Source organism: Dermacentor albipictus, chromosome 1 (genome assembly GCF_038994185.2).
Source record: "Dermacentor albipictus isolate Rhodes 1998 colony chromosome 1, USDA_Dalb.pri_finalv2, whole genome shotgun sequence".
NCBI lineage: Eukaryota > Metazoa > Arthropoda > Arachnida > Ixodida > Ixodidae > Dermacentor > Dermacentor albipictus.
In genome coordinates this window covers 230,233,463-230,258,663 of record NC_091821.1, presented here as the reverse complement: position 1 = coordinate 230,258,663, position 25,201 = coordinate 230,233,463, and the positions used below count along the sequence as shown (strand labels likewise).

The 25,201-nt window shown below is 42.4% G+C and overlaps 1 protein-coding gene across 2 annotated transcripts in view; it reads right to left on the bottom strand.

Moving 5' to 3' along the window:
• Tango6 (transport and golgi organization 6) overlaps positions 1–18,009 on the bottom strand; it is a 33,658-nt gene extending 15,649 nt beyond the window's left edge. The window contains exons 1-8 of one of the 2 annotated variants that reach the window (XM_070531023.1): positions 17,781–18,009; positions 15,357–15,943; positions 14,440–14,533; positions 14,128–14,291; positions 12,169–12,216; positions 10,202–10,325; positions 7,898–8,028; positions 4,488–4,653 (exon numbers count right to left, since the gene is read on the bottom strand). In XM_070531023.1, coding sequence (XP_070387124.1) covers positions 4,488–4,653; positions 7,898–8,028; positions 10,202–10,325; positions 12,169–12,216; positions 14,128–14,291; positions 14,440–14,533; positions 15,357–15,943; positions 17,781–17,868 — 1,402 coding nt within the window. In that variant the 5' untranslated portion in view covers positions 17,869–18,009. The remainder of the gene's footprint in view (positions 1–4,487; positions 4,654–7,897; positions 8,029–10,201; positions 10,326–12,168; positions 12,217–14,127; positions 14,292–14,439; positions 14,534–15,356; positions 15,944–17,780) is intronic. The other variant, XM_070531024.1, reaches the window with a different exon arrangement.
• Between the last annotated feature and the right edge of the window lie 7,192 nt (positions 18,010–25,201).

Genomic DNA, 25,201 nt, shown 5'->3' with positions numbered 1-25,201 from the left:
AAAATTTCTGCCATAGTGGGTCGCAAGTTTTCTTTGCATGGTCTGAACATAACATCAAAAAATGAAATCCTAATCAAAAATGTGCTAAAACATGTTTTTTAATCACATTAGAAACTTGTTTGTTGCCACCTGTTGTTGGTTGCTTGGAGGCTAGTTGTAGCGCATAACTTATTTTTGCTGGCAACCATACAATGCCGCTTGACCTCCGGCTGCAACTCTGGCAGAAGCGGCCAGGCGACTTGTTTCATACCCCTCGTTGTCCTCTTCGTGCTTGGCCGCTGTGTGTGGCAGTAAGCTTTGCGAAATGCCTCCTCCAGTTAAGAAATGCAAGTTGTTCACGCTCTTAGAGAAATCTCAAATCATAGCGGAAGCTGCAACCAGAAAAAAGAAGATGGATATCGCTGTCAAGTTTGGGATACCGCGCAGCTCCCTGTCGACCATTTTAAAATCCAAAGACAGCATCTTGGTGGCACCGGACGGCTTGGGTCTACACGACTTCCTGTCTGTCGACGATGACTTGGTTGTCCACGAGGAACTAATGGATGACGCCATAGTCAGCAGCGTTCGCGGCACTGACGCCAGCGATGATGGCGATGAAACCGCGACCAAGCAAGCGCGCCTGCGAGATGTGCTCGACACACTCGACACCATGCGGTCATTCCTTGGGACACATGATGATGACGTGGCCATGCAACATATTCCGAGTTGTGAGGATCGAGTGTTAAAACTTCTTCGAGGCCATGGACAGCAGATTGAGATTACGAATTCTTAAAATAAAACATAATTCCTCTGTTATGTACTACCTTTTTTGTCTGCCTTCTCTAATTTTTGCAAGAACCAAATTCTTCCGTAAACGAGAAAAATTGCTGTCATCGACGATTTCGTTATTGCAGGGTTCAACTGTATTTAGATAGGAGCTCCCAAAATAAACCTTTTTAAGACAACAAAAACTGCATCCCCCCCATACTTAAAGCTATAATGGACTGAAAATTCTCCAGCAATTCATGTACAGGCCAGCCACTGCTAGCGGGAACATGGCATCCTATGGCAGCACTCCACACAGTGCCACCACCAGCATCTTGTGCAGTTCTGTGGTGCAGGCGCAATCAAAGCGACAGGCAGAAATCCCTGCGTGGCGCCTGCGACAGCTCTTCCCAAATTTTGTGCGCTAGCATGCAGCACTGATAACTCAGAGCTCCGGGTGCATGCAATCGAGATACCAACGTGTGCGGCGAAGGGGAGGAAGGATGATGCATCGGGTTCTCTTCCTAACGCTTTGATTGCGCCTGCACCGCAAGAGTTCACGAGACACAGCGGTGGCAGTCTGTAGAGCGATGACACCGGCTCCCGTGTTCCTACTAGCAGTAGCCGTGCCTGTACACAAAAACCTGACAGCAGTTCTGTTAAATCAGAAAGTGGCTTCAAAACATTTGGCAAACATTGCACACTTCATACAAAGTAAAATAGCAACACATGCATGTATTTGCCATATTGATGTCACAGCTGTGTGCTATGGCACTGCCTTTGAATCTAACTGAACATCAGTTTAAGTCCCCATTACTGGTGCCAAAAAATGAGCCTTGTTATCCTACTGCTGTAAGTGATGTGGGGATTGTGGTGCACTCCATCACCTATATACTTGTAATCACCAAACAGAGTTCCATATCAAGGAAAATTGTAATAGCTTATATATATATATATATATATATATATATATATATATATATATATATATATATATATATATATATATATATATATATATATATATATATATATATATATATATATATATATATATATATATATATATATATATTTAAGTCCCCAGTAATGGGGACTTAAACTGATGTTCAGTTAGATTCAAAGGCAGTGCCATAGCACACAGCTGTGACACACACACACACACACAATGAAATGTTACTTGAGTTAGAACTTACTTATATAATAATTAATTAAAATTGGTTTATTCAACTATCCAAAGCTGAAGCTTCACTTCAGCATATCAAAAATGCAATTATGGGCTTTGCGTTAAGTTTACTATGCCCAAATCAGCATCTGAACGAGAAGAAAAAGGGTTAACTGAGGGGCCCGACTTTTATTAATGGTATCGTAAGAAGCCAACAAACAATGCGACCAAGGAAAACATAGGGGAATTTACTTGTACTTACTAATTGAATTAAAGAAATTATAAATTAATGGCAATGAAAGTGTAAGAAAAAACAATTTGCCGCAGGTGGCGAACAATCCCATATCTTCACATTACTTGTGTGATGCTCTAACCAATCGAGCTACCGCGGCGCTGTTTCCCCATCCACTTTCTTGGGTATTTATGTTTTACTACAACTAACCTTGGGAGTGCTAGCCAGTGCCACCACTCACAAACCTTGGCGGCGGATGTGGAACATATTTCTGCCTCATGTGTCACGAGTAGAGGTTAGAGCATCACACATGTAATGCGAAGATGTGGGATCAGTCCCCACCTGCGGCAAGTTGTTTATTCATCCATTTTCACTTCCATCAATTTATCATTTCTTTAATTCAATTACTAAGTACAAGTAATTTTCCCTATGTTGTCCTTGGTCTCATTGTTTGTTGGCTTCTTATGAAATCAACATCTTGCGGCATCAAATTCAGCTTAGCTTATATGTTACATTGGCCATTACATGCCTATTCTTCCAACCCTGATTGTCTCCTCTTTGCATCCTTGGTGAGATGGGATGACAGCTGGGTTGTCATTCAGGTGTCACTCCGCTCCAGAAGGTCTAGTGGGCAATTTACACTGGATTGACCCCTTGCTCTTTGGGTTGCACATGACACCAGTTGTGCAACACATGACCATGAAAGCAAGCACAAGAGACCTCTCTGGGACAGCTGAGCGATGTGCATACATGCTTTTCCTCTCGTCCCATAGCTGCTATGACAACTGCTCAGACTTGAGCTTGTCTACAGTGTGTTCTATCTGCAGTAAGCGTGTGCTTTGCATTGTTCCTTTTCTAGCGCTTAGCTAATGCCTGTACATGGTCCTACTATGCCATGCCGCACTCATCAGAGGCCGCACGCCATCAGAGGTTGCCCTGGACTCCTGCGACCCAGCCTTTTGGCCCCCACAAGAGTATGCAGCATGGTTGTAGGGAGCATTCCTTTGGGAACAGCTCTGACTGGTGGACTGAGCTCGTCTGGAGATGTCAGCCAGAGGGCTCTTGGACATCTAGAGGCCCAACCATCTTCAAATAGACTAAATAAAGTTCATCCATCCATCCATCCCCTCTTCATGGCGCATCACCGGGACCTTTCCTTTAGCAGTAATATGCTGGTGGTGTCCATTTTGTGTATTTGCCTTAGGCTTTGCTTCCTGTGCTGCCTGGGTACATACATTTGCACAGTGACAGGTATCACCAGATTTTCAGTGCAAATAAGGCCCTCCTCTTTTAATTGGGCACTACCTTTTCGCAGCTCATGCGGGGAACTCTGGGAGCGAAGGGGTCAACCGTTTAGCCCAAGGCCTAACTAACTGGGAGGCCGGCCCCTCGAACACGGATGCTCTCGCAGAGGCCCCAAATCCTATGCTGACATCACCAACTTCTAAAAAGAGATGAGACGCGTGTACCCGCCACCCCACCCCGACCTCGACCGAGCGCAAGCCACCATGCTGCGCAGACTGCAGACCGATTTCATTCTCAGTCATTCTAGGATTTACTTACTCACGACCCCACCTGTACTAAGTGCGACCATGGAGTGTTCGCCACTCGGACACACATTCCCTGGGGATGCGAGGGTAACCCTCCCCCACAATCATTACTGCCAGCTCCCTCGAAGGAGGGTTGGAACCAGCTGCTGAAAAGAGCAGACAAGAAAACGCAATTCGTACTCGTCTCATGGGCCCAAGACGTCGCCTCCACCTGGGATCCACACTAGGCCTACCCAACTGCCCAACTTCCTACATGGCAGTGGCAAATAAAGTTGTTTCCCTCTTTTCTCTTTTCACATCTTATTACCTAGTGCCCCTTTGGGAGCAAGTGTGCATGCACTGCAGTGCACCTGTATTCGTAAGGCGATGACTGACGTGGCCCTGTGGCTTGCCTAGCTCAAACCTGTGGTGGTTGGTACTCCTGGGAGTAGTGTTGACCACTATGGCATAGTATAATGAGACACTGGTTTCACACGCATGGTTTTAGCACTTTGTGGGAAATGGAGGAAAGCATAGGCCATTACACCATGGCATAGTATAATGAGACACTGGTTTCACACTCACGGTTTCAGCACTTTATGGGAAATTGAGGAATGCATAGGCCATTAAAAGGGCCCTGAACCATTTTTTATTGAAGTTGAGAAATGCATGTGAAGTTAAAATAGGCTATTTCAGAAATATATTGCTACAAAAAAGTATGGCAATGTGTTCAGCAGAAGACAGAGTGGTGGTTAAGGATTCTTTAAGGAGACTATTTGCAAAAACAAATGGAAACAAACAGCCAATCAATGCTTACCCTGCTGGCAAGTGCAGGTGAAAAGGGGTTTAAAAATCTTGCTCAAAATGAAGCATGATGTTTTCTGTGGCTGCTCCTCCAGCATAGCACCCACAATAGCACATGCGACACGAAAGACGATCTTGTCCATGCTAGAGCCTTGTGGCCAAAAGAAAAGCTCCACCACCTGCGATGGTTTCACATGCTATCAGTCAGTGGTGTGACAAACATTCTTATATATGATTAGACCATGGTAACAATTTCTCTAGGATGAAAAGTTTTAAAGGGACACTTAAAAGCAAACACTTAGTCTAGGCTGACAAATTACTTTTTGAAGTTATCTTAGCATTTGTTCTGCAGAAAAAGCAAAAGAAGAGAGAATGCAAAAGTTTTCACACTACACGTGAATAAGTTTTACTGGAAATAGTTGTAGGCTTTTAGTGCTCATCATCATTGAAAGTGTATTGAAGCAATGTGTCTCATTGCAGAAGTGTTGAGGCCACAATGAGCACATGAAACACTATGAAAGCACTATTAGTACGATTTCAATACACTTCAGCCAAGCACTGTAAGGAAAATGCAATAATAGAGTGAATTTCCTTGTAAAAGCAGCTAATTTGATTTTACACTAGCGCACTCAGACACACAGCTGCACCTGTATACTCGTGAGTAATATGACAGGGAACAAATATTTGGTTTTCAACCAATGATTATTCATGATTTGTGGATTCGAATGTAACATGCTAATATGTAACAAGCAGCTTTCCTATTGAATATTTAATCTCATCAAACACTTTAGTATGGGACTTGTTTAGCTATTATGGCCTTTTGAAAGCAATTTGGATGTTCCCTTTCGTATTGCACATGGTCGTACTTCCCCTACTAATTCTAACTCATTATGACACAGCAGGTTCATTCCACAATGCGACGGTTTCTACTGCATGGGTGAGGCACCTATACTGCTGGAGGTTTGAATGCCAGCAGCTGCATGAATGAGGGGCTGCCAAGGAGTGCTTCCTGAAAGCTCATGCTGCCATGGTCACTCACTGTTTCTGAATGCGGAGCATCCATATAAAAGGCTATCAGATGTAAAAAGTTTATTAGCACAGAAAACTGGAATAGCAGCTTAAACTACCTTTCCTGTAGAGTCGAAACCTGTAGCACCAATAACTAGCTGCTGCGGCATGATGCGAGTGAGAAGAAATTTGTGAGGTGACCCAAAATAAACAAAACTTTACTTCATGGTAAAACACCAAACATGCAAGCAGAAAACTAGATCGATGCCACATGCTGCTGAAAGCCTTTTCCATACACAGAAGGCGATTGAAAATATACAACAATGGCACAAAATATTCTTTTAGTGTTTCTGCATTATATGTATCACATAACTTTTATAGTGATAACAGCACATTTGTTTAAAGAGGAACTCTGATTGTGAGCTTAGAAATAGGACCTGTGATTGCAATACTGCAGGCATGCTGAGATGAGACACTACCCAGAGCTCTCAAGGGGTTCTAGCTGGAGCCTTCAGCACACAGTTGAAGTATCCAGGTTTTGATGAAGCTGGAATGCAGCCAGTTGGATACATGTTTTGTTAAGACACCTACAGGCATGGAATCTCCCAGTCATGAGCCACAGTTGGCAGGTGTCCTCTTCTGAAGCACCTCTTGCAAGATTGGAAATCAGCACGCCGAATTTCATGCTCATGGCATGTCTATCCTTCTTTTTTTTTATTTCACTGCACTCTTTGTTGTCATCTTGTAATGCATTGGCCACTGTAGTTTGTGACTCTAGCCTCAGCCAGTTTTGACCACGATGTACAACAAGACAAGGGAGCTGCTTTGGGGATTTTAAAGTGGCCTTCTCACCTGTCCTTCTATTTAGTACAATTTTGTAGCAGATCAGGCAACTGATTTCAGCAACAGTCACTACTGTGTTTAATCTATTTTTATTAACCCTCTATTGCGACACACACCCCAATTTCCCCAATTAAAAATTTCTTCAGCTATTTGATTTTTGAACCAAATTAGGTGCATAGGAACAGTGAAAGTAGTCACAAGTCAGACTGCAATTATATGGCATTGAAATGTGTATTACCTATGCAAGAAGAGTACATTGGTGCATTTCAACAAGAGACGATCAGCGGATTTCAGTGACAAATGTGGCCTGGAACAATTAAAAAATTTTTGAATAAATTATGGGGTTTAACATGCCGAAACCACAATCGGATTACTCAGCACGCCGCAGTGGGGACTCCGGAAATTTAAATCTGTGGTTCTTTATTGTGTACCTAAATCTAAGCATACAGGTGTTCTTGTATTTCGTCCCCAACAAAATGTGGCCACCGTGGCCAGTATTTGTTCCCGCGACCTGCAGCGTAGAAATGGCGTAGAAACATGACTTTCAACCACAGCATCTAAATGTTAAGACACCCTAAAGGCCTCATGTGGCAACATATGCAATTCAAAGAGCTAATTGGTGTTCAGCGAATAATGCACCCTGCAGCTCGGTTACGCGAGACTTAAGTACTCTTGGTTGAGATAGTCCGAGTACGAAAACGGGGAAAAAGCAAAAGAAAGCTAGTGGCTTTAAAATGGGAGAAAGCATGAAGTAAATAAATTCGGTTTATTAAAAGAATGAAGTGCTTGATGGCGTATTTTTGTTGCAATGAGATATTAGGATAGTGTTTGTTGTTTTGTTGCATGGTTCCGTAGAGAACAGAACTGGTGACCGGCCCATATATAGCAGCAGTACAGATGGCAGTATGTATGCGCCGACTTGGTATATGCATGCAGTCCTATATTGAGCCATGTTTGGTGATGATGCATTCTTCACATAACGAGAGCCCGTGGAAAACCTTACGAAAAACTGCTTCTGCATTAAAATTCAATACCTTTGATTGTTCGCTCACCAGATTTTCATGGTAAGAGAAAAAAGCAGTGACTGGTTGTCACTTGAAGAACACAAATTTAAAGCTCTGAAGTTCCTTGAGATGCGATTTGGACACCAGCTATGAATGGTGTCCAAAGATGACAGAATTCCAGTGCTTGCAGGAGCTGCCAGAATCTTTGGTGAAAAACAGCGTGAAATAAACATGGACAAGGGACTGTTTTTCACCGATGAATTCATACCAACTAGCTCGAATTCATACCCTTTTAATTCCAGAACCTGCAGTATGGCATAGCATGGTCTTCAAGAATAAAAGGTGGGATATAAGATCAGGGGACGGAATCTGGACACTACCAATTCTAGTTTTGGTTTTGTACTCGGGTCTAATGCGCACGGCATATTGTAGTGAATAAAAAAAAAAAGTGCATGTTAGAAATGAGTAAATACGGTATTTGCTGATCATGAAGCTCAATCTACAAATTTAGCAAGAACAGTATTTACACAAGTGTAGCAACAAGTGTAACAAGTGTTACACAACTCACCTGTGCAGCAATCCCTTCATAATAGCTTTCCACAGTAATGTCCTTTGTGCTTGGGATCCTAGCAACAATCCTAGCAAATGTTTCGCATTTCTTCCAGTCTTCCTCAGACACTACACCACCGGTGCCATCCACTAAAAAAACAAGGAGGCAGTAGGTCAGCAGTCAGATCCAGATATACTATTTGAAGTGGAGTGAAAAATATTTTCATATGCTGATAATGTGACATTTAAAAATGTACTGTTCAACATTTAACAGTTTCCTTGCTTAACCTAGATAATTGATCAATTAGATAGCTTTTCGACAAGCTGTAAACATCAACTTCATAATTTATACAACTTCGGACTTCATACAGTGCATCGCACTGTATGAAGTAATAAATGCAGTTGTATTTTTGGTTGGACATGATAATATGTGGCAGATTGAGGAGGTGCAAAAAGTAAACTTTTGCACTACATATCATTGAAACAGACCACGAGTGCATGGTGCACAATCCAAATTAAACAATGTAAAATTTGCACTTTTATCAACTAGGCTGCATAATTTTAAAATGACAGTGGTGAAGACAACCGACCAAATCCTGTAGAGTTGGCCAATTTTCCGCTCCCACAGCTACACTGCTTTGACATACCCTCAGTAGTGGCACGTGTTATGGAGGGCACATTGCTTTGATTCCTACATTTCAGTAAATAGAGAGTGCAATTTCATTTTTCTCTGCAGGGGGTTTCCTTTTATTAGTATTTGAACAATGGATGTACAATGTATTATAAAGAGCGCTTTCTGTCATTTGGAGTTTTCACTCAGACAAGAGCATGCAGTCAATTTCAGCCTGACTTTCTGCAGAAGCTGGCCTAATGTTATGAGCTCTTAATGCTTTAACACAAACTGTAAAAATGGCTTTATTCTTTACTGAATCATTGTGCATGACACATGGGAGCTCAGGCACCAAGTTCAAGGTGCATGATTAGGCCAGTTTGCGTTGAGAGGGAAGCTAATGGATGTTGAAGCTAATGGATGTTCCCCACCTTGATAAACACTGCATCAAAGACCTAAGAGAATGCAGAAAGGAAGGAGCCAGATGCTTGCCACAAGGTGACAAAACGAATGCTTTTTGTACGATAAGTGATGTATACGTTTTTTATTACTATCATACAGGAGCACTTGTCGCAAGGTACATGTTACAAAAAAATTAACAAAAGGGCATGAAATAAATGCATACAGCCCTGTGTGATGCAGGTAGTGCTCTACACGGTTACAAGGCGACGACTTTCCCACATAGCATGGGCACAATATCTGCTAGTAACAATCTCAGCAAAAATCTGCATCAATTTTTCTTAGCAGGGTCTAAGTTAGGAAAAATGGAAACCACAGACAAGGCACATATTTTGTACATTTCAGACATTTTTCACTTAAAGTACTTTCAAATAAAATATAGAATTATTTGTTTAATTCACTCTTTCTGGCGTGCTTATATAAAGTTTCAAGTAGAAATTCTCAGAAACATATTGAATAATAATTAAACATCAACAATTAAGCTACATCTGGTGTACACAGTATATGTTGGGATTAATATATTTCCTGTAATAAAGCAATAAAACATAAATGAACTAAAAATGAGTACATTTTTGGCTGTAAGAAAAGCGTTAATGAAAAATTTCACCCATGTCCAACAACTTCCTGGGATCATTTGAGTGGTAAAACTTGAAGCTGCATGCTTGCATCTATCATGGTGTCTAAAGTGCACTCTAGCACTTAGCGCATTATTCACACTGCACTGTCAGGTGTGGTGGATATGTGAAAGGTTTCAGTACATAGCAAGTGTACTGTACACATGATGTGGCGTTCAAAAAAAAAAAAGTGTATCTACATTTACAACTACCTTGAAGGAAAATAACTTGCATTCCATGTAAAGTTATGATGCTGGTACCATGTACGCCAAGATATAAAGGAGTGTTGGATTATTCAGTGGAATGCCGAGTGAAATATTTAAGAAAGACAATCCAAGGTGTTCCGAGTTACTCTGGAATGATTCTCCATGTACGCAAGGAGTGATCCTGGTCACTCAGGGAAGAAACAGCGCAACAAAAATGCTGCAGGAAAGCACACCTCATGATGGCATGGCACTGCTCAACTATATTAGTAACAATGAATATACCCACTGCTCTTCTACAAGGCTCAGCACTTCCGGGGAATTTTTTAATTCCCAGAATTCACTATATTGTGCTTCAACTACATTTCAACAAATATGAGGAAATTAATCATTTGTGCACAGTAACTCTTGTTGCAAAATGACACTTTTTTTCTTACCACACCACGCATCAAATGCGCCAAGAATAACTTGAGCAAGGCCTCCTTTGCGCAGTAGACTTTGTGTAAGAAGTTGCCCACAGATGCCTGTTAACCACCGTGGTGTGTTCTTAGCACCTGAAACCTAGAGAGTATAGAGGCTATCAGCATCACTTGCCACCGTTACCACATTTACCAAGACAGGGATCAGAAATATCAAACAATTAAAAAAAAAAGATCAGCAACACATTGATGGAGCAGAGACATCAAAATTTCAGCTATAGTCTTTTGCATAATATGAGAGTAAAGTCCCTGCTAACCACGCAGAATAGCGTAGAATTCCCCGGAATAGTTTGGTTCCATCATTAGAATATTTTTTTCTTTTCTATGAAGTGGTTTGGGTTCACATTTCTAGTAGTTAGGCATTTATTGGGTACACCAATTCTTTGCTTATTACAAGGTTGAAAAGGAAGTGAAAACAAATAGATAATGCTAAGCTCTACCACAATAAAATGGTGCATCCAATGTAATCTGCAGAGAGGCTCCATGCTCTTTATTTATTTTTACACACTGCAGTCATATTTAGGGCTATGGCAGGAGTGGGGATGTCATCATGAGCCTCATCTGCAGACATTTCAAGTCATTTAAAATTTTACCCACTTACAAACTTGAACCACATTTGTGGACAGAGGACAGATAATAGTGCTGAACTTGCTGACTCACGACAATGAAATGGTGATTCTTTGTGTTAGCCAGATGATGAAATCAATTAAACGACAATCAGTACCTACTTGCTTGCCTGTGCATATCTGCATCCATCTTCACTTGCCACATTGGCTAAGCTAACTGTCATTATGCCATCATATGGAAGTGAGCTAAACTGCTGGCTCTAGCTGATAATGGTCAGTTGTAAGCTTAGTAGGTTCCAGTTTCAAACTACTTCACATAAAACTAAGTTTCCATAGAAGCATTTTATATGACCTGTTTTCCTGTATTGAGTGCCCACAGTGAACTGCTGAGGACCAGGATATGAGCATGTCTGCCACTACGGAGAATAACAACACTGCAACAAAACACTATTTTAGCTGCCTGGCATTTTCACTGCTGTGGATAGCATTACCCAACATGTTTAGGGCTATCTTGAGGAGACCTTTGAAAACATGATACACTTGTATGTCTACAAATAGAACTCACAATGCCATTGACTGCACTAGGTTTGACATATTGACGAACTAAAATCACACTGAAGAGAAACCTTGTTATTAAACAAACTGTTGCACATAAACATAGTTCAGGTTGTGAGATGAAATCAGTGACTGTGCTGCATTCAGACTATAAGTAGGGAAATGCAATTACAACTTCGATGTCTCAATATTTTAAAGTCACCCTGAGGTGGCAAAGGATGTCTGCTGCTGAGTAAGAGGTCGCCAGATTAATTCCTGGCCATGGCCGTCACATTCCAAAGGGATTAGAATACAAAAATGCCAGTATACTGTGTTGTTTTGGGTGCACATTAAAGAAACCAAAGTAGTCAAAGTTATTCTGAAGCACCCCCCCCCCCCCCCCTTGCCCGCTCCTAAACACACACACACACACACTTTAACTATGGTTTCACACATGACCGATTTGTACTTTGGGAAGTTAAACCCCACATTTCCTTTTATTTTAACCCTTTCAGGCGCTGTGTATGCAATTGTGTGCAATAAGATAATGCAACACCAGCAAAAGCATTGATGTCTCATACATCTTTATATATTGAAACGCTTCTGATTGGAATTGTGTTGCAAGTTTGTATACATAATGTGCACAAAATGCTTTAATAAAATGAGTTGGAAGGTAGACGGCTGGGTGTTTTAGCTTGGTGTGAGTGTGTTGTTGTATGTAGCAGGTTCACTTCTTTTATTGTTGTTCACAATGTGTTGTTTCAGGCATGATTTTCGAGTGGCTTTTCAAGCCTGCTAGGAATGAAATAGTTGATATTGTCGTACCTGATGTCCTGCAGCAAGTTTTCGCATGGAGTCCACATTCTGTAAACCCTACATGGCGGGAAGGATAGCTCGTAATAATTTGTGCAAACGCTGTCGAAATACTTATGGTTAAAAGCAACCCAGGGGGGGTAAAATAAAGTTGCACTTGATATTAGTTGAACACAATTATCAAAATAACATGCACTGATGAGAACCTACTGTTGTATGACACATTGTTAAAACAGTTTATACATCTGACCAGAAAAATTACAACCTGAGAGAAGCTCCTGTGTCTTCATTGCTGCTGTCATTTAAGAATTATCTTGCCGAGTTGACCAAAGCGCAAATTTTGAGTCGTTTTATTGAAGAAGTGCTCGGAGCACCAGAGGCTAATCTCAATAATATCTCCACTCGAAGATTTAGTTTTTCAGACTCCTCAATCTGCCAAAAATTGTAAAATCTGACAAATAGCTGAAGTTCAGTCATCATTTCAGAGGGTGCATGATGTTGCTAGTAGAAGAATTCCGACAGAAATGTATAACAACATGTAGAAAAACTGTCGATCAATTTGACTGATTTCTATAGGCACAGTAACAAAAGAGTTAAACCTTATGCTCTTCAGACGGAACCTAATCTTAGTGACGCATTACCTTTTACAATTGGTGTTTTTATTGTCAACTGACACCTTACAAATGTGAAAAACTAATTTCCCTACGAGATCCCACGGGTATTCGCACACAGCAGTGCCCCCATGTACGCAGACAAAGAGTCAAATTTTCCAGCTTGTTCAGATAACAAAATTTTTTTTGCTTGCTTAAACACATGTTACAGTTATAACATCACCCTGGCAGTTCGTTACCTCCTTTTTTCATCCTACATAGCGGCACGATCTCATGGTAATTGAAGTGTACTGCAACTTCAGTTTTTGTAATTAGTGGCAAAACAGCTATATATCACACACAAAGTATACATTTACTTGAAAAGCAGTGCAACAAAATGATGGAATGCTTCATATATCCTGCTGCCTGCACCTAGCTCTATGTAGTGTGGCAAACCTTTCCATGAGATTGTTTCTGGTTTAATAATAAAAAGGATGAAAGCTGACATCTATGACGATGGTAATCGGGTCTGAGGAGGCTGCAGTTTAATTTTTAACCTTTTGGAGACTGGTTACAGCATTTCTTATGCTTATATATGCAAGAAGCTGAAGCATATAGAATCATGCAAAATACATGCTAGCATGCAAAGCAGCCATGTAGATTTCTACTGAGCAGTTCTATCAGCTATCCTTCTACAGCTATAAAAATTACAGCTACAAATAACGGGGTTCTCCCATATAATTTGTTTAATTTAGAATGTAAAATTTAAGCTAATAAACAACAACACTAAAATTTCAAGGGAACATTACACTACAAATATGAATAAATGCATGCAACAATTTGATGACATACCAACAGTAGTTACTGGGCTGCTTGATTCAAACTTAATACACTGTAATAAATTTGATAACACCTCTGCTATCAGAACAGATTGCTAAAACAGTAGCCAAGTGAGCAGGATTTTTCTTTTTCTTGTGATGACTTTGCTGTGTACACAAAATGCAACAGAAAGCCAAATTATCATAAAATGTCACCCAACAATGTATTCGTTAGTAATAAGCTGATGAATGGAATGACTGAGTATCCTCTGCTGTTTTAGAAGCAAAAAACTGTGAATCCACCATCAAATCAACAAGATGAATATGCATTAAGAACCACAGAGCCCTATACCAAAATTGTGCTCCGAACTATTCCAAAGTGACCAGTTACCTTTGATTAATGCTAAACTAATTTTCTAAACTGACCAATTTTCAAAAACAGTGATCACGACTAAAAATATTTTTCTAATTTGCACAGGATGCATCTTTGGGGGATAAATCAGCATAGCACAGAAACTCCATTGTAGTTTATAAATAGGAGATTTAACTAATGCTACACTCACATTTTGAAACTTCAGCTTCGATGCATTTGAAAGTAACAGCAGAAGCTCTCGAACAACCATTGGTTGATAAGTATTTTCCAAAAGGTATTGCAAGTCGGCGCATAGGTATCGCCTGTCCTCCAGCATTTCTTGAATTAAACTGACATCATCAGCTGGTGCACCAGCTAAAGAAAGCAGGAAAATAAAAAGAGGCTTGTCATTAGGAACCTGTAATGCACATACAATCAGCGAAGATGTTGAGCTTTACTCAATGTATTATGAACAGGTAAAACCCATTCTATCAGAATGGGCTTACAAAGTGTGCCGACCTACCTCTACAACTTGCTAATGATGAATTGAGCTCATTAACAGTTGAAGGATGGCTTTCCAAGCTAGAATGCGGTCTGTTGTTTTCGTTGCTAGCAATCTGCGATCACAAGAAGGAAAACCACAGCATTTTCACACACCCCTACAATAGGCAGAAACAGGGGTGCCATAAATAAAATATGCACAAGATGAATGCCATATTTCACTAAGCATATATTGTGCTAGTTACACATATGGGTAAAGTGCCTTGAAGTAATGAACAATGAAGCTGAACTAAGCAGATATAAGGAGTTTCATGGAAGTAATCAACCTCATTTGGTTAGCACTCTTACCTAAAGAGTTTACAATCACTGAAGAAATTTATGTGAGCATGACAGGTCTTTAATAGTGTTGCACTAAGGAGGAAATGAAAATAAAGTGACACCGCATGCACTTTCATGAAATAAATATTATAACATAGGGACAATGAGTATATATGAGAAATGGCAACACCACGATTTTCTTTTTTCTTCAACTTCAAGTTACATTCAAGATAATGCCTAAAATGGCTGCTTAAAGTGTATATCCACAAGAATGGCTTGGTGGGCTAGTTGGTAAAGCATCTTAAAGGGTTAACAGCGCATACAGATGGTGACAGAGTGAGAAACAACAGGACAGAGCACTAATAGCGCTGTGTCCTGTTGTTCCTCACTCTGCCCTCGTCTGTGTGTGCTGTTAACCCTTTAAACTGGACAGCTCAAACAAACAACTATAGCTGCACAAGTTCACATTTATAACTACATGCACCTTCCCAAATACACATGCTACTTTATTTATGCACATTCTACAACGATAGTAGCTTTCGCATATAACCTTTTTTTTAAAAGTGTGCTGAGGCAGGCACTGAAAATCCTATATGAAGTGTAGCAGGTAATTGAACTCACTTTACGGATTGGCGCATGGCAAAGTTGTAGTAATGCTGCCAGAACATCAACAAGGTGATGATGCAAAACCATGCTGCAAAGCACAGGGCTCTGGATGCACACCAGAAGTGCTCGAACAGATGCTACTAAGAATCTATGCTTTTGCCATGGATGTAGACGTGCGCTGCACTCAGGAACACCACTGAGTGTACGTTGTTCTAGTGCCAGCCCCACTCCCGGCAATAGATTTGGGTTGACCCCGAGGGCCACCACAAACTGTAGCAGGCTTTGCACAGTCTTCTGCTGCAGAGCACCAAGGCAGCTGGGGGGTGCCGGCGGTGCACTGGAGTGCTGGGAAGGGCCCTGAGGCTGTGGTGGCGTTGCTGCCGTCGATGCTGTGTCCAAGAGATTTTTCAGAAGCATCAACAGCGAAATGCAGTGATCAAGGAAGAGCCAATACAGGTTCTCACTGCTACAAGGCTGAAGCAAGTGGGGCACATTTTCAGAGAGGACCTTTGAAAGGACGGCATCTGTGGACACTGCTTTGGAAAAATAGTGAAGTCTCCGCTGCAGCAATAAGTCAAAGCTGCCCACTTGTGCATTGACATCTGGAAAGTGAAGGTCAGTTAAATCAGAGGTTTCCGAAAGCAACCTTAAAAAGTCTGGACACAATACAAGCTTCACATAACAGTTTCCATTTTTATTTGCATTATTAACTGCAACAAGGAAGTGGCTTCATGTAGCATAAATGCACGCAGCATGTTTTAAGAAACTTACTCCTAATGTAAGCACTGCTGGTTATGTGCTGTTTTAGTACCTTTCCTCACATTCAATCAGCAGACAGCTGTCATAATCATGCATTACTAAACTAATGACCAATGCATACAAGCCCAAGGATCACATGCAAAGAGACATGTAAGTACTTTATTTTTAGGCAACCTTCATCTTCCAGTAGCCAGGCCCCCCCACCCCAAATTCAGCTGGGCGACAACATTAAAAACTCTCGCAGCACTTTGCCTTTACAGCAGCTGAAAATGTAGTTTCCATGGGTGGGGAAAAGCAGAGGTGGGTGGCTGGGGGGTGAAAACTGTTTATTTCATTTATCCCTTTACAAAATTGCTGTTACATTATTTTATATATTGTGTACTTGAACAATGCATTTAAATTTGGCGGTCTCTTCCATAATTAAGAGTGAACAGCTATAAGATATATATAGCAATTCGGTTCACTCAAACTGAAGATGACTCAAGGACAAAGGGGACAAAAATTTAATTGCCAAAAATGATTTTGCAAAATCTGCAGAGCACATCCCTTGGCAAAGTCCTAAACTACAAAATTATACAACTTTTGCATAAAGGTTTGGAACTTTTTTTATAAAGCATGTGAAGGAATTACAACTAAAATGCTGCATCACAGATGCCCAGCAAATTATCTGCGACATCTTTAGGATCATGGCCATAGTCCCTCTTACTATCCTCACACGCTTGTGAAGTAAATGTGTCCTTCATTCCACATTCGGCATAAGTGACTTAATGAATGCTGAACTTTAGTGACACACATTTAACACGTTTGCAAGCTTTCTGTCAACATGGAAAGTATTTGCAATCTCTTCAAGACTCGAATGCCTGCATGAAAGCATTTCATGGAGAAAACGTTATGAGCCACAGCGTGTCTCAGGTATAAATGATTACAGTAGGAAACCTGACAACTACAACAGTATTAAGAAGGAAATACGATTACATCCACTAGGGAGAAGACTGGCCAGAAAAATTGCGTGCGCAAGTTCAGCCTTCTGCACAGAAAAATAAAATTTTAAAAAATAAGATTTTTTTTTTTAAAGGTAATGCATACTACAGAAATCTATCCTAGGTAAGACGTTATCCATGTCACACGGCGCACTTTGGATTGCGATCAAGCCGGGTCGGGAGCGAATTTCGCGGTCGCGATTGGGTCCTTTGCGTAAACTGCGGGAGGGAGCCAATCGCGGGCGAGAATTTCAATCCGGATCGGGCTCGAACGCGATTGAAAGTGGCCCTGTGTCACCTTACATGGAAGCATGCTGCGAGGGTTGAATAATAATAATAATAATAATAATAATAATAATAATAATAATAATAATAATAATAATAATAATAATAATAATAATAATAATAATAATAATAATAAAGAACAGCTTTCGCATGGACAGTTAGGGAGGCATAACTGGTGTTAATGCGCAGCTCGTATATTCCCAGATTACAATGATACAAAAGAGACGCTGGGAATAAAATGTCCGTATTCGAGAACGTGACAACATGCTGCATATAGTTCCCCGGGCGTACAAAAGAACGTAAATAGAGCACAAAATCCTACAGAAGAGCTAGGGCCTTTGCATACTCTAACTGGCTTGGGTACACTATTTACTTAGTACTTCAGATATGAGAGAACGCAATAACGGTAACTTACCCATGTGCTTCCCCGAGATTAGCAAGTCAATAATGGATATAATCGTCTTTATATCTCGCTCTGCCATTTCAGTGCCTCCACTGGCCATGTTTAATCAAAAGCAAAACCTCTGACAAAGCCCATTGCAACATGCATGTACAAACACAGGCACATGTGAGCCGCAGACTCTAGCAGACGTAAACACACCGCGCATCGCGCATGAACGCCAAAGACGCAACAAGTGGATTGTGATGATTTCGGTTGTACTTTGCCCACAACCCCACTATGGTAAATCCCTCCTCGGGATAGTTAGAATATTAGTGCCAGTAGTACAAAACGCAATAATAATAATATAAAACGCTCAAAGGCAAGGTGGTATTAAAATTGCACCCTTAGTAACGGCTTTTCTTCAAGCAAGAAATGAGAATCTCGAAGGACATACTTTTGTACACTGCAAGCCCCAAAAGCAATCTCAGGAGAATAAAAAAAACGTCATGCTTGCCGCATTTTCGACCTTGCATACCACTTGCGCCTTTTCTATGGTGTACTGGAATGGGGCAATGTGTCATCTGTACAGCAAAACAATGGGGTAAATGGGAACGCTTCTGCAATAACGCCACCAGTCGGTCACTGCGATCGACCAACGTGCCTAGCGCGCGAAATTTAAACATGTGAAACAACAACAACAACAACAACAACAACAACAACAACAACAACAACAACAAAAGAAATCCTACAAACTTCTAGGATACATCAAAAACGTCGTCTAGGCTTGCACATTTCCAACCACAGATCATGGAATGTTCCTGATCGTCTGCTCAGTGTTTCGGCTGCACAAGAATGTTCCTGATTGTCTCCTTGTTCTGTTTGGTAACCCGCAATATTTTCAGTATTTCGAAACACACGAGGATGAGAAGTCTGGAAGAACTTCTCATCTCTCTCTCTCTCTCTCTCACACACACACACACACACACACACACACACACACACACACACACACACACACACACACACACACACACACACACACACACGCACACACGGCGGCCGCGGTATCTACGCTACATGGCAGACCGCAGCTACATGCAACCCATGCAACTTCACGCGCAGCGTTTGCTTTGTGCACGACAGGGCTTGAGTGCGCGTTCGCGCTCATATGCTGCTGTCTGGCCGTGCTACATGGTGTGGACCGGCTTGACCAAAAGATAGTAGTCGCATACAACTTGCACATTTTGAAGCGTTGTCAATAGCCCAATACAAAGCGAAGTCTGTCAGGGCGTCTAGCCAGGAGCGGCCAGGAGTGAGCGCGCGCTGGGAAGAGTGCGTGTGGTATCGCCTTATGCTTCGAATGGTTCGAGGCTAGTTGAGTGTTAAAACTAATCGAAATTAGCAAGACCCGACGGCTACGACACCAATACGCAGTTTGGTAAAATATTGGTTCCTACACGGGCGGCCGCGGCCGAGCGTGAGCAGACGATCGATAGCCGGCTTCTGCCGGAAGTGTGTAATTCTTGCAGAAAATCAAAAACAGATTTTCGCTTACTTCAGCCTGTTTATTAAACTGTGTCAATAAATATACACAGTAACAGTTAGAAGAAGCGAACTGATCGAAACTCCCGTCTTGATTGAGTGCTGTTGGCCAATACCAGCCGCGTATGGGAATGTGCTATATGACGGAATAACGCGCCCGAAAAGGGTGAAGAGAAGGCTTCTGTTGAAGGGAGAATGTTTAAGAAACCGCTTGCGAGGTCGGTGCGACGCGCACGGCTGCACAATTTGGCTGACATGTTCACAGCAGCGTATGAAATCCGCGGACTGCGTTTTTTCACCAAACCCGAGGGGTGGTTCAGAACCCCTTTAACTACAAACTATTAATTGCCTTTCATGTCAATCGCCCTATTCTAGACCCATCCCTCACAATGCCCACTATCACTACCCTAACATGACCCCAGGGAGTGCTAACAGCCCCCCCCCCCCTCCCCACCCGAAAAAAAGAAAACACGCTTGTTTCACCTTAACCGTAGCTGGCAACAAGCGAGATTATCACCCGAATTATCGTAGCTTATCGATAAAGTCCACATAATCTAACTAAATAAATAACGTTAGATTTTGGCGATACAACCACCGTCGCGAGAAATGTTCTTTTATTTTGTCTGAAACAAACATTGCTTAAGCTTTTCTGTCAACAGTATTCGAAACGCCTCCAAATACTTCAAAAAGTTGAAATAATTATGTTAAAAATGCGTGCGATTTATCTTCATTTATTTCCGATGCATAACATGGTGTAAGAGTTGGGGTCGGGCATGTCAAAAGAGGTAGCTGGCCGATGCTGTCGTCCGACTCTTCCACGCTAAGGGTGTTGTTGAAGGGAGGAACATGTTCTCATCGAGAACGAGGAGTACTGGGTTTATTTACAATATCTACATGATGAGTGGAGAACGTTACATCTCATCAGTCTGGCATGACTGGAGTGAAGCACACTCAGGAGCCGAAAAAGACCGCTTAATCTCCCTCTGTCCTCCCTACCATAGAGTTTCTTACAAAAATTACTAGAGGGAACTCTGGCGCTGCAGTCGTTGTCCTACCATGGGAATGATGGGAAGTAGATGGATTTGTCTGATCTTCGTGCTTGTGGATTCAGACGTTCTTGTGGCTTTTGTATATTACGCTATATACATTTTATTGTTGTATATTTCAGCGCAATCTATATTCTTCGAAGTGCAGAAGACGCCGGGAACGCGTGCAATTGCTATTAATTGCAACGATTGAGCTTGCCCAGGTGGCCAAATCGAAACGCGCCAAGCGTCTCAAGGCACTGGCATGCCCGCGATAAATTCATAAGGGCGTTTCATTCGCTTATTGATGCATGTCTATGGCTTAATGGTTTCAATATCAGGCTTCTGTGCTGCAGTCCCTGTATTCGAATCCTGCCGTGACAATTTTAATGATGTTTATTTAATTATTTATTACGCAGCACACTGTTAAAAATTACGAGGTTACAAAGTCACAAAGCCGTTTGAAGCTAAAAGAACGAAGTTTAGGCAAATCCATGTACTTCCCATAATTCCCATGCTGGGACAAGCGCTCCCATTGCAGCTCCCGTAGACACTAGCGCCAGAGTTCCCTCTAGTAATTTTTGTAGGAAACTCTCTGCTCCCTACATCCCTAGGTCAGGGAAATCAGTCGCCACAACTTCGTCCAATCGGAGCGTCCAAAGTAATCGAAGAACCCGCGTTGGAGAGCGAGGGTTCACACAATCACTCCCGCACCTTTGCTCCCTGAACACAGAGAAAGAAGGGGAGCTTCGTAGACCGGAAATGTCACGCGTGACTCAAGCCGCGCGTCTTGGTTCCTGGGATGACCCAGCATTTAGCTCGAGCGTCTGTCAAACGACCGTGGCGGTTACTGTAGTCGGTGAGGAAACGCCGTAGAACAGCCTTTTCCAGGAGTTTCTTACTCCCACTAGTCCGTGACGGCGACAGTGAACCAACAAACAACACTCGATCTGCCTAACGTGTCTCGCCTCGATGTTGCCGCAGGTCTGTCCGAGAGGGACGCATTGTTAGCTTCACGAAGCGATTCGTCGCAGTGGTACAGGAGAGGCTAGAAGGTCACTACCCCCGCTGGCCGATCGTAACAGCTCCTCCATGGCCCGGAAAATCTCGACTGGCCAGTGCTGATAACCGCTGGGCAGGAAGAGAATGCCTGGTGGCAAGGGTGGACCACTCGGCTTGCAGCAACCAGCTGCGAAATGCTGACATACACACCAAAACATCTCACAGTGACAGGCAGCAGCAAAGCGAACCCCACAACATGGCTCTGCACAGCAATGAATCTTGGATCTCGCTTTAGACCCGCCAGGCTTCAAAGGAAACATGAGTGCAGAAACAACAAATACGGCTTTTCGCTATGCAAATTTCGAAGGAATTTCGTGCCGACAAAGTTATCAATCATGGATGGAGTCCTACTAAATGAAAGGGGATCGTCTTGGGTTAAAAAAAAAAGGGGGGGGGGAAAGTCGGGATCCCTAAACGCAGAACGAGTTTCAGATTAGCTGCTCAAGCCATCCCCATTGCTATGTAACTTTCGCTTATATCTAACGCAGGCACGTACCCAGGGGGGAGGGGACCCGCCTCCCCCCCTCGTAATTAAGCGGCATAACCCCCCCCCCCCCCACTCCTGAAGGCTCACACACATTCCTAAAGCGCCGCCACATCAACCTTGAGACTTGATAACTATTCGGCGGTCAACATTTTGCTGCCTTTTTCACTCCTTTTGGATGGAGGTAGTTATCGGCATCTCCTGGGATTTCTCATCGATTCGGTGCCCGCGCGATTAACTCGAGATGCGTTCAGTTGTCACCATCTATTGCAACGGTCACGCGCATCGCTGTTGCTTCGTTAGTTCAACCTTCTTCGTTTAGACTGATCCAGGGACCAGGAAAACAATTCAATTCGTAGTCAGCTGGTCGGTATGCTCGTGGAACGAGTTGCGGCTGGAGACAACGCCAGTTGCGTTGCCAACAATGGCAGTCGCATGCTTGGTTGCTTAAGGCGCGTTTTCTCTATGGCACCATCCTCATTAAAATATTTGCTCTATAACTAGCTCGTACGCCCAAAACGTGAATATGCATGCTCGGTGTGGGATCCCGGTCTTGAGTGTTTCATTCAAACTTTGGAATCGGTGCAAAATCGCATCGCAAGATTCATACTTCCCAACTACTCTCGTCTATCTAGTGTGTCCACCATGAACGCTACTTTGAACCTTTCTCTTCTTTCCTTACGAAGGAAAGTGTCTCGGTGACTCTCACAAAATCTATCATCGTCGCCATCTTAAATAGGTCCTATCTGAGCCAGTATACATTTCATCCCGTAGAGATCACCTTCATAAAGTAGGCGTCCCATTTTCTCGAACTCATATTTTTATTCATTCATTCCTAAGAGAATTAACGATTGGACCCACCTGCCCACCTCAACTGCGGCAATTGCCGACACTGTGACTTGTTTAAATCTCCTAATGAAGTTATTGTTTATTTTCAATAATGTGCACTTTGCCGCAACATAGTTAACTGTTGTTTCTGTTTTTGTTTTCGGTATTGCCACATTTCTGTGTTAATACATTTGTTTTTCATGCATAAGAACATCCATAAAAAACCATTCTGTAATGCCCACGGGCCCTGAAGGTATTCAAATAAATAAATAAATAAATAAATAAATAAATAAATAAATAAATAAATAAATAAATAAATAAATAAATAAATAAATAAACTTTTCCTTTTGCTTCATTATTTCCACGAGTGACGGCTCGCCGCGACCCTGGCATATCCTCGGAACCATATACCCGTGATAAAGTTAGATAAGGTGGATAATAAAATCACGCGAAACAGCATCCATGATCAAACCCTGCAATAACCGTTAAGCCCATAAGGAATGTGAATGTCACCCGTTACCTCGTCTGGTTTTTCCCTAATTGTGCAGCACTTTTCATGCGAAGTTGTCAACTGGAAACAAGAGTCGCAAGGAGTTGAGAAATTAAGTGATCAACTAAGGAAAAGAGCCGAAGCAACAGCCAAACAGGAAGGAAAAACGAAAATTAACAAATTTACCCCTTGCTTGTGGAACTATTTATGGATCAAAATATCTTTATGTAGAGTAAGTAGAGTAGAGAAAGTGCTTAAGTAGAGAAAACACCGCCAGAAGTGGAGAAGGATTCCATGTGTTTTGAATGACGCTTCTGTCATTATTAGCCTAACCGGCTGACGTTGCCACTTATCTGCTATGCTTATGTGTGCGTTTTCTAAACTTCCGCGGTGGGCGCAGTACGTCTAGAACCGCAGCGTCCTGCGCTATACGCGGGTGTACGGGACTGGCAGCCATGCATCGTTACGCAACTTCCCAAATAACAACACGAGTCGGTTTTGGCACTTGGCAGAGCAATAAACTAGGGATCCAAAAGAAGAGTGATTGTTACGCAAATATATATTTCTCTGTATTTCTCCAGAGCTAATTTAAAAAAAACGCTACTACAAATCTTTATTTTACACTTTTGCTTGTTTACTTGTTCTTGGCAGTGTTCTTGCTGCGCTTCTTTCCTGCGCGAGTCCATTTGATGTAGTTCCTTGGAGAGGTATATCTCACAGGCATGCACCTGTGAAATACACCTTACTCCATTTGTCTTTTGCGGGTTTACGCGTTTTTATGGCGAATGGTGGGCATTATTCACATTTACACTAGTAAAGGTACCCCCCCCCCCATTTGCACAGAAAAGTTACCTTGGTTTGCCCTCCCCCCCCCCCCCGAAAAAAAGAAAAAAATCCTGAGTACGTGCCTTATCTAACTGAGAAGTTGTACTGCTGGAGGGTCAGGCTCCATCGAAGCAAGCAGCCCTTTTTTTTTTTTGACATTTGATTAAGCCATGTCAGAGGGCAGTGGTCCGTCTCGAAGATGAATCCCGCTCCGTACAAGTAACACGGCCAACTTCTGGCCTGCCCAAACCAAACAGGCACATTCCTTCTCTGAAGCGCTATAGGCTTCCTCTCTTGTTAGTTTACGGCTGACATAGAGAATAGGATGTTCCTCCTTATCATCGCCGACCTGACTAAGTACCACGCCCATTACCCTGTCGCTTGCGTCACACTGCGAATTCCTTTGCCGGAGCACAGGAGGAGAAAATATTAACGTTTTCAAACCTTCGAAAGCGTTCTCTTTGTTCTTATTCCAGTGGACGTACGTTACTCGGTGCTCCCTTTCGGAGTGCGTCCGTTAAAGGCCTTGCTATTTGCGGATAATTCGGAATGTACCTTTGATAGTACCAAACAAGGCCCAAAAGTGAACGAATGTCTGTTTTTATGCGAAGCTGTGAGTAATCTCCAACCGTAGCTATTTTCAGCTCCGCCGGCCGTCTCGTGCCCTGGCCGACAATATGGCCACCTGCGAGCAGAGAAACCTACATTTTCCCGTCGTCATCGTTAAGTCGGCTTCCTTCAACCGGGTTAACACCTGCTTGAGGTGCGATACTTGCTGTTTCCAGCTGTAAGAAAAGAATTGCGGCATCATCAAAATATGGCAATGCGAACTCCTGCAAGTCTTTTAGGACAATATCAATCAACTTAGAAAAGCTAAAAGGCGCGTTCTTCAGCCCGAAGCTGAGGGCGAGAGGGCGAAAAGTGCCTACAGGTGAGATAAATGCGGCATAGCGGCTGGCATTTTCTGAAAGGGGAACTTGCCAGTATCTCCACGCGAGATATAGAGTCGAAATGTATTTAGCAGCACTGACTCTTTCGATTCGTTCCTCATCGTTGGGTATCGGGTACAAGTGATCCCTGGTGATGGCATTTAACTTCCTGTAGACAACACATGGACAAGGGTCCTTATTAGGGGCTTCCACAAGTATTAGCGGTGACGTGTAGTCACTCTCAGCGGGCTCAATAACTCCCAACTCCA